Source organism: Hermetia illucens, chromosome 2 (genome assembly GCF_905115235.1).
Source record: "Hermetia illucens chromosome 2, iHerIll2.2.curated.20191125, whole genome shotgun sequence".
NCBI lineage: Eukaryota > Metazoa > Arthropoda > Insecta > Diptera > Stratiomyidae > Hermetia > Hermetia illucens.
The window spans coordinates 37757933-37767958 of NC_051850.1; the positions used below are offsets into that span (position 1 = coordinate 37757933).

The 10026-nt window shown below is 45.2% G+C and overlaps 2 protein-coding genes across 2 annotated transcripts; one reads left to right on the top strand and one right to left on the bottom strand.

The window, feature by feature from the left end:
* Nucleotides 1–250: 250 nt before the first annotated feature.
* Nucleotides 251–7655, bottom strand: LOC119649067 (copper transport protein ATOX1). The gene is made up of 3 exons (XM_038051055.1): nucleotides 7495–7655; nucleotides 7338–7416; nucleotides 251–532 (listed from the first exon to the last, which is right to left on the bottom strand). Exons 1-3 carry the CDS (start codon nucleotides 7498–7500, stop codon nucleotides 399–401), a joined length of 219 nt encoding a protein of 72 aa, XP_037906983.1. The 5' UTR covers nucleotides 7501–7655; the 3' UTR covers nucleotides 251–398.
* A 165-nt stretch (nucleotides 7656–7820) lies between these two features.
* Nucleotides 7821–9621, top strand: LOC119649066 (rRNA 2'-O-methyltransferase fibrillarin). Its single transcript, XM_038051054.1, has 3 exons — nucleotides 7821–7978; nucleotides 8081–8475; nucleotides 8783–9621. The coding sequence occupies exons 1-3, from the start codon at nucleotides 7966–7968 to the stop codon at nucleotides 9362–9364; spliced, it is 990 nt and encodes a 329-aa protein (XP_037906982.1). The 5' UTR covers nucleotides 7821–7965; the 3' UTR covers nucleotides 9365–9621.
* The last annotated feature ends 405 nt before the right edge of the window (nucleotides 9622–10026 follow it).

The following is a 10026-nucleotide window of genomic DNA, read 5'->3' on the forward strand; positions in this document are numbered from 1 at the left end:
CTCCTCATAACAGTAGTCGCGGTCTTAGAAGTTTTTGGCATCAAAACGGCGCACCACAGCGCTAATTGAGCTCCTCGGAGCGGCCACTGATACCTACCTATCCCTACACCCTACCATAAGTACAATAATTCCTATTTACATGGTAATACATGAATGCTCTACGCGCGAGAAAACGCTATTCCTATGTCTGTCCCCCAAGCTCAAGAATAGAATTCTTCCCTTCCCAATATAAGTCCATAAAACACCATCAAATTTTCTCACATAAACCTATATAATTTCAATTAATAGACGATAAATACATTTATACATAATAAATTCGGACACTGGTTACTTCAGAAGTATCAAGCAAAAAATATAGAAAAATAACAATTCATTTTAACAGAAAATATCTACAGCCTTCATTGCTTTACACCCACATACGACACGGACTTGCCCGTCTTTTGAATAACTTCTAGGAGTTCATTACTGGGCATTGGTGATTTCACAAAGACCTTTTTGTTTGGAAGATCGATTTCGACTTTCTCCACTTTGTCTGGAAATAAAAACAATAAAATATTCCTTAGTAAATATTGAAATAAGAATTTACTCGAAATTGTGAAAACATCCAAAGACATAAAGCCGTTCATCGAAATCTTTTTCAATAAATCCTGAAATCGCGCACAATCACAACAAAATTAAACCGAATCGCTCTTCCCAATGAATGAATAATAATACAAAATGTTACCGAAAACACAATATCTGGCCATTTATATGTGAATTTCAGTCCTATCTAAGCGAATCCTTCTATCTGATGTAAACTTTCATAGTCCATTATATAATTCAAAAACAGAATAAATGTCGCCCGTTTCGGCTATTCGAGCATGGGAGTGAGATGGGATCAAACGATAACACCTCCAAAATATGTTTTGAACTTGGTATTACAAAAGGATTTCAACAATTTATTGCGGTACTTTACAGAAATGTTTACAATAATTATTGCTCCGAAGAATTACGTAAGCATGTTCGCATTGTTTAGAATCGAATCATAAAATTACGCATTTAGATTGCCTGCCGTGGTGACCACGCTGAGTCATGAAAATCTGAAGAGATACAAGCGGTTTTGCATGAGGACCCCATTAATTGGTGAGCAACCAAAGTGACTCGTCGTCCAAGTGTTCCAGAAGCTAAATCGAGGATGATGTAAGATAAAGATAACTTAAATGAACCGACCCACTGGAATAATTTCGACTTTTTAAACCTGTGTAAATCGCAGAACGTCTAAACCCTAAGAGAAACTTCGTTCGCTCCGTAAGGCTTCCGAAGAGCTAGAAAACTGAGAAGGTTAAAATGGGCAAATAGTCGTTTTGCTGCGATTCTTGTAGTTTAGTTTTAATAAAAAACAGCAGCTTTCCGCAAATACATGCATTTCAGAAACGTATTGCTCCCTTCTTCGGTTTAACTGCAAGTAGCAGCCGAAGAAGGGAGCAAGGTTCCATCCGATTTTCCAATTAGCCATAGACTAAGTAAGCAGTGTCAACAAGTTTTCCTCTCGGTATTTATCTGGTATTGTAAGATGACTATAACTAGGTTCTGGAAACAGAATTGTCTCAGTATGCTGAGTGCCTCTAACAATTTTGACGTCAGGGCACAAACTCTCGGTCATATAGATCTTTCCTCGTAAAGGATCCTAGCCCCCTTAACTCATCCAATGCCATAGATTCCGTTAAATGGAACTCACGTAGAGGAAAGCTATTTGTGGCGGAACGATGCTGGGCGAACTGGAAGAGGGTGCAACCTCCCCTCACACGGAGTAATCTTTGTCATGTGAAGTAGGCCTTTTCGGCTCAATTGATTTTGAAAAAAGTTTTAAAAAACATAATTGAAAGACCAATTCATTAGGTAAGTGAGACGACCAAGCTGAATCTCTTGCTGACAGAATTAACGCTTGGCAACCGCACACTCAGCCATTTGCTTCGGAAAATGAGGCAGCTGGGTGAGTACTAGGTCGGCCCGGAGCTCCTAACGTCCATGTGACTTCAGCGACTGCCGGAGGATACACAGGCCATCCAACGTGTGCAGACGGCGATTCTCTTGAGGTGTCGATCGCGACTGCGGATAAGATACACGAGATGCACGCATCCCGTGGTCTCGCAAATCAGTCAAGATGACGGAACTCAGAGACAATTGGCCGCGTCTACGAGCAATGTGGCCACACTGACGGCGACAGTGGATAATTTCACATCGAAATCCGGCGTGTGCTGGTACCACAGTAGATTTGCGGTTCAAACCACGAAATATACCGCCCAACTTTTAACGCGACTCCAAAAATCTGAATCCTCTGGGGGCGCAGCGACGTCTACCCGAAGTGCAGCAACACGTCACCTTACATTATACGCTTATAGACACAAGCGCAGACATCACAGTCCTCCGCGTCTCCAGACGCAAAAAAACTATTTCCCCAGCAGCTAAAATTAACGGCAGCAAACTCCAAGCCCATCGCAACTTACGGTTACAGGCAATTAGACGTGAATCTTGGCTTGCGTAGGACATTTTCCTGACGCTCCATTTTGGTTGACATCAGTGTTCCCATTTTAGGCGCAGAGTTGCTGTCCCTGGTAGACCTCACAAACTCTTTGGTAGTCAAGGAAAATTTCAACCAGCTCTAACAGCAACACTCTTTCTATCGTTTTTTAGGGTGTTGCCCATCCACGTATTCGCGCACTCCTCCAAAAATTTCGCAACATTGCTACCGAATGTAGTCCCACTCAGCCAGTTAAGCATGATGTCCAGCATCACATCAACACGACTGGTTCCCCAATCTTCTCGTAGGTGCCTCCTCTACTACCCCAGAAGCTCGCTATTGCGCAAAAACAGTTTGAGTAACTACTCAAACAGGGTATATGCAGACCTTTCAGAAGCACTTAGTCATCTCCACCCCATTTGATCCTGAAGCCCCATGGTGAATGGCGACCTTGTGGAAATTATAGACGCCTGAATGCTCAGACGATTCCAGACCGATACCTCATTCCACCTATCCAAGACTATTTGGCAAACTGTCTCTTTTTCTCAACCTTGGATCTCACCAAGGCCTACCATCAAATCCCTGCAACTCCGGAAGATATTTCAAAGATAGAAATTAGCACTCCTTTTGGACTATTCGAGCTTTTTGCCTGGATAATGCGCCACAAACCTTCCAGAAATTCATCAACTCTGTTCTACGAAACTTGGACTTCAGTTTCGTCAACTTGGATGACGTTCTGGTCGCATTTTCCACCGAGTCCAAGCATTTGGTACGTCTGGAGTGCATTTTTCAATACCTCCTTGAAAATGATCTAATTCTCAATGTTGAGAAATGCAAATTTCTCCAACAGCAGATGAAATTTCGAGGCCATTCCATCACCCCTCACAGCATTTAACCCGACCCAGATAAGGTGCAAGCAATCGTCAGCTTTCCGCTGCCAAAGGCAGTCAAAGACTTTAGAAGGTTCTTGGATATGGTAAGGTTCTACCATTGTTTCCTCCCCAAAGCCGCTCACCATCAAGCATTACTTAACGCCTTCCTGTACGCTCCTACGACCAAGGATTCGCAATTAATTGTGTGTTCTCCAGTAACTGTCCCAGCGTTTGAAACCATCAAGTAGCAGCTGCTCAACGCTACTCTTTTGGAATTCCCTCAACAAGATGCACCTCTAGCCGTGTTCGTCGATGCCTCAAAAACAGTAGTAGGCGCTGCTCTTCACCAAAGTGTGAATCAAAGCTGCCAACCGTTGAGTTTCTTCTTCTCGGAATCGCAGCGCCTATGATCGTGAATTATTAGCCGCGTATCTGAGTATTAAGGCAGGCCCTTCACCTTGTTCACGGCCCATAAGCCTCTGACTTTTGCCTTTTTAGTTTAGTGTGGGGAGTCCCACTTCTTAAGGAACACCAAAAATATAACTCTAGCGGCATCGGATTCCTTCACAAAGATTTTCGTCAGTAGGCAGAAGTTCACATCTCTACATTCGGCTGCGTGAATTCCTGTCATTTCCCCCTTCAGAGCAGATTTGATAGTAGATGGCCGGATGCCAGAAGCTGGTTCTGGCCCCACCATTGTGGATTTAGAACCTTGACGAGCCAGTCTGTCAGCTTCCTCATTACCAGCGACGTTTAAGTGCCCAGGCACCCACATCAGGACTGTTTCTGATGACAACTTCACACCAACGCCCGACTGTCGGAACAGATTTGAATGAAGCGACCCCTCCATTTTTGCCGCAAACATCCTTCTGCTGCCAATAAAATGGTATATATCTCCGCCTGGAATATGATCGTCATTTTTCCGAGAGGTCGAGCCAATTCCATAATCGGATTTCCCGAGAGCACCCCTGCGCCCGATCCATTTTCCATGGCTGACCCATCGGGGAAGAATATTAAGTCTGTTAACCCAAAATATTCGTGGCCATTTATAGACCATTCTTCTCTTTTGGTGAATACGACCCAATATGTCTTTTCAAAGACGAATCTGGAAACCGTATGATCGGCGGGCATGAGAGCCACCTGATGTTTGCCAAGAAATCTCCAGATGGACGCATGACCGTATAATTGGCCGACTTTCCAGGCGTTAATGGTATCTAGCCTATTTGCATCGTTAACTGCTTTCGGTTTTACCCCCAAATAGATTGGGGGTAAATTTAGAATAGCTTCGTATGCTGCCGTCGGCGTAATGGGTTTTATTATGGATGTATACATCCAATGAATCCGTTTTGGTGCAAGTCCCCAGGTCTTACCTATCGCAGTCCTGCAGCCCCAGAGCAATCTGCAGGATTTTTGGTATTATTCCTGGATATGGTACTTCCACGTTAACTTGGCTCAGATGTACTGTTAAATAGTTGACTGTTTGTTCCAACTGGATTTCCGTCCCTGCTAAGGTGGGTAGCGTGTAGCTGCACCACCTGACGCTCCTAGTGAACATATTTACTCCAGTCTTCCTAGCATTCACCGTGAGTCCATTATGGAGGCACCAACTGTGGATTACATGCAGTGTTGCATTCAGGCGGTCGCATACTTCCGTTATCGCTTTCGTGGACTCCGAAATAAAGTAGGTGGAGGTGGGTGCATGTGCATTACGAAATCAATCCACCTGTGATCCAAGAGCGTGATATCGTTTGATATTCTCCACTCCATTTTGAAGAAAGTGAATTCATTACCCAAATTGAAAATCTGCAATTCGCTTCCTACCAGATTACCCAGTAGTCTCGATCCTCTCACATTGATGTTGGAACTTCCCCAGCATATACGGTGGGCGTTAACATCACATCCTGCTATTATTTCCATGCCTTTAGTTTTGGAATATTGGCCTCCAAGTTGTTCCAGCACCTTAGCAACCTCACCAAAGAGCGATTCGAAGCTGGCAACCGTTGAGTTTCTTCTTCTCGGAATTACAGCGCTTATGATCGTGAATTATTAACCGCGTATCTGAGTATTAAGCACCTTGTTCACGGACCATAAACCTCTGACTTTTACCTTACGGCAAAAGCCCGACGAAGCGACCCCTCCCTTCTTCAACATGTGTCCGATAAAGACAACTTAGTCGCTGGCACTTTATTCCGGGATCTTCGACATCAACATTACCCAGAAGGATGACGCAGTTCTTCAGAGCCTGCAATCGGACGCCAAATACAAGTTCAAAGGGTTCCCTATCTTCGGCTCACATTCTTCTATTTACAGCGAAATCTAGGACCTAGGCCATATATTCCGGCCGCTTTTCGTAAGTTTTTCGCTCGGTGCACGATTATGGATATCCTGGTATTCGGACCACGATACAGTTAGTCTCCAGCAAGTATTTCTGGCCGTCCATGAATAAGGACGTGGACTCTTAGGTCAGAGAGTGCATCCCATGCTAAGGGTGTAAAGTCACTAGACATGCTAGGAAAGAAGTAGGTGTATTCCCTAAGTCGACAGGGCGCTTCCATACTATGCACCTCGACATTATAGGCGAAACTCGCACGGCTACAAATATTGCCTCACGATCATTGATCGATTTACGGAGTCGCCTGAAGCAATAGCTCTGAAGGACATAACAGCTCAGTCATATGCTGAAGCCTTGTCGGGAGTGAATTCCGCGCTTTGGTATTCCCGCCGTCATCTTCAGAGACCAGGGAGTGCTATTTGAATCTGCTCTCTTCTCAGAGCTCGGAAAGCTCCTGGGATTTAAACGTCAACAGACAACTGCATACAATCCACAATCCAATGGGATGCTAGAACGTTGGCACCAGACCATGAAGGCAGCCATTATGGCGCGCGACGAGCCGTCCTGGTCGCAGGTCTTGCCTTTCGTTCTGCTTAACCCGCGTATAGCCGTTTGTAAGGAGTTTACTGCCAGCCCTGCTGTGTACAGAGAGAACCTTTGACTCCCTGGCGACCTCGATAAAAGAATCGGCGTTGACGAAGCAAGATTGATGCGCCTACTACGAAAAGCCGTTCCCAAGTTAAAGCCACCACCGCCATCTCGACACACGCCTCCGACGGTTCACATCACTAGGGAACTTGAAGTTTGACCTACGTTCTGGTGAGAACAGATGCCCTCCGGAAATCGCAACGGCCACCATACGAGGGCTCCTAAAAGGTATTCAAGCGTGGGGAGCGCTGGTTCAGTGTGGACGTTGGTGGCAAACCTAACAGCTTCTGGAAAGTCTATCACACGTGGAGCCAAGCCGGGAACGAAGTTGAGAAACTGGCGTATCCTTATCCGGTACACCAAAACGAAGTCTCAAGCCGGAGCAGACTGTTTTCTGCGCCAGCCAAGGCGTGTCGAACCCGGTTCATTCTAGGTGCGAATAAGACAAAGGCTAAAAAAAGCCCGTTGGACGGAAAAATACATTTTTCTGTCAACTTTGAATGATTACCAAAGAATGAATAACTGAATTGATTGTACATAATCAGAAGATCGAGCACTTGATGTTAAGAAAAAATTTAAATAAATGGGCTTTCGTAAGTCCTAGAAATTCACGGAAGCCGCACTCCCCGCACACCAAAATATCTGAAAGATTTTATCTAAGTAAATAAGTCTAGCGATAATACGTCGCCCCTTGAGCATCGATAACCGCTGCCACATTCATCTTATCACAATCTGAGCCCATTAACACACAAACAAAAAGATTGATTACGATTTCTGGCCCCAGATAAGTGAATTTACAGAATTCCACTGCTCGCTAGCAACTAGTGCCTTCCCAGCCGAACTATCCAAACAAAAGCTGACGTAGACCATCAGCTTCAATGGAAAGTAGATCACTCTGACCCAATCTCGCTGACCTTTCACCCGTTCAAGCGTCTGCTAAAACAAAGAGACATCCGCCAAGCACATCGTAAATATAAACAATTACCTCCCAACCGGCCCAGGACTCGTTCAACTGCCCCAGAGCATCCTTCGCAAGTCATTTCGACGTTGAATTCGTGCACGGCCTGTCGAGACAGAGACATTCGCAATTAGAAAGTTTCGTAAATTGAAATATTTATCGTTTTATGGTTTAGATTACTCACAGACATGATAAATTCCGATGGCTCTAGTTCACTTTCAGAAAGTTAATGAACTTCAAGGACAAAACCGCAACTCCCACAACACAATTGGCTTCTCAATAGAAGAGCAAATTGCAAGTGTCAAAATGAAGCCAGAGCACCCCCGGCAGACACTTTTCCGGCGAATTTCAATTCACACTTGAACGGTTGTTGTTCGTGTCGCAGGTGGGAGTAGGAGTGAGGATTTGATAAGTGGAGATCACTAGTTGTCGCCGCGGTTTGAATACCTGGAACGTCACAAGTTAAATCGCCATCAGATGGCACGACACGACTTTCAAAACACTTGTACCAACCTCCGGCAACGAACAGTTGTGACAGATCTCTTGCTGTATCTCGCCGACGCACGTGTAACCTGAGTTGATTTCAGAAGCGCGGCATTGGTGGAAAAGGTGCGTTTTAAAGAAGTATTTTGTGATCTCTGTTGCTGATTTGAACATGGGAAAACCAGGTAAGTTACTTCTAATTGATCAGCATGCGGTCATATTGTAATTGCGATAAACATCGATCGGCGGCTTCAAATGGATACCTAACCCAACTTTCGACTTTACAGGATTTACTCCACGCGGTGGCGGAGGAAGAGGAGGCTTCGGCGGTCGTGGTGGCGGAGGCCGCGGCGGCGGCGGCGGCGGTGGTGATAGGAAAAGTTTTGGCGGTGGCGGCGATAGGAAGAGCTTCGGCGGAGGTGGTGGTGGAGGACGTGGCGGCGGCCGAGGATTTGGAGGAGGCCGCGGAGGTGGTGGTAGAGGAGGCGGTGGACGGGGTGGAAAACCTTCCCGCGGTGGAGGAGGAGCAGGACGTGGCGGCTTCAAAGGAGGCAAGACAGTCGTGATCGAACCACATCGTCACGAAGGCGTTTTCATTGCACGCGGCAAGGAAGATGCGCTGGTCACTAGGAACTTTGCCCCAGGATCTGATGTGTACGGCGAGAAAAAGATTCAAGTTGAGGTAAATAAAATTTCACTTCACTTCCTTTGCTATTTGATTTAGTAAATTGTCTGGAGAAATGTGATCTTCAAAACCAAAACATCACGCCAAACTGGTTCAGCACATTGGCCTTCAAAAGTCGAATAATTTTCAAGCATCTGGCGTAGCGAAAACTTTCGTATAGCTAAGATTTTTCAAAATTTTAACTTCAATCATTCTCAAGGGCTGCCCCAAATCCCATAACGATTTACGGCTAGCCTCATGTTGCTTTATTTTAAGATCTTAGTTTTTGATAACAGGAAATAACATTCATCTCCTCCCCTTTCAGACCGACGGAGAGAAAATTGAGTACCGTGTCTGGAATCCTTTCCGATCCAAGCTTGCCGCTGCCATTCTCGGTGGTGTCGATCAAATTCACATGCCACCCGGCTCCAAAGTGCTCTACTTGGGTGCTGCGTCCGGTACGACCGTATCCCACGTCTCGGACATTGTTGGCCCCGAAGGACTTGTCTACGCCGTCGAATTTTCACACCGCTCCGGACGTGATTTAATCAATGTCGCGAAGAAGCGAACGAATATCATTCCAATCATTGAGGATGCCCGTCACCCGCACAAGTACCGCATGCTTGTCGGCATGGTGGACACAATATTCGCGGACGTCGCGCAGCCAGATCAGGGCCGTATTGTTGCATTGAATGCCCAGCACTTCTTGAAGAACGGCGGCCACTTCGTTATTTCAATTAAGGCGTCGTGTATCGACTCAACAGCACAGCCCGAAGCCGTGTTCGCAGCGGAAATCAAGAAAATGCAAGCGGATAAGCTGAAACCCCAGGAACAGATCACCCTGGAGCCATACGAACGTGATCACGCTGTCGTAGTTGGAGTCTATCGGCCGCCTCCTAAGGCGTAGTCACTGCAATCCCACTAGTTAGTTGTTTTATAAAATTTTACATTAAGGAGTAGGTTTAAGAGAGTCTAACGGTTCAATGCAAGTTTTCATGTTGAAGATACGAAAGTATGACAGAGAAAGTAATTTTGAGAAGCTTTTTAGTATTCTACGTTATGTTTAGTAGGTCGCGCCTGCAGCGAGGCGCAGCAACTATATATCGAAGGTACTGAAAATTTGTACAACTACTTTTAATAAAGTAAAAAGAACTTATTTCAATAGAAGTGCGTTTCCATCCCTGCATGCTGTCAAAGGAAGTTTCATGGAGGTGTCAAAGGCTCTGAGTTAAGACTCACTTATTGAGACACGAGTTACAGTCCCCCCAGTCGCAATACCAACAAGATGTTTGACTATGGACAGCGATTTCTCCAATGTCCTGAGTATATGCTCTGCTCGTTCCGTAGCCCAATCAAACATTTGAGTACGAAGAATTACTACCACTCAACCATCGAATCACAACAAAAAATGAGTTTTGGAATATGCTCTCCCCCACCTTGGGCAAGAATTCTAGCAGGACAGATTCAATATTATGGTTTTTGGGACCTACACTGTTGGTCAAAAAACGGTCTCCCATAGAAAATCGTACAAATTTATTCGTATTTACAAATATGCTCAGAAGCATAGAG

What these genes read in the sequence shown, in the direction of transcription:
- LOC119649067 (XM_038051055.1), bottom strand. An exon ending in AGTCCTGGGCCGGTTGGGAG is followed by an intron (nt 533 to 7,337) that starts GTAATTGTTTAT and finishes TTTTATTTCCAG; the next exon opens with ACAAAGTGGAGAAAGTCGAA.
- LOC119649066 (XM_038051054.1), top strand. An exon ending in AGAAAAAGATTCAAGTTGAG is followed by an intron (nt 8,476 to 8,782) that starts GTAAATAAAATT and finishes CTCCCCTTTCAG; the next exon opens with ACCGACGGAGAGAAAATTGA.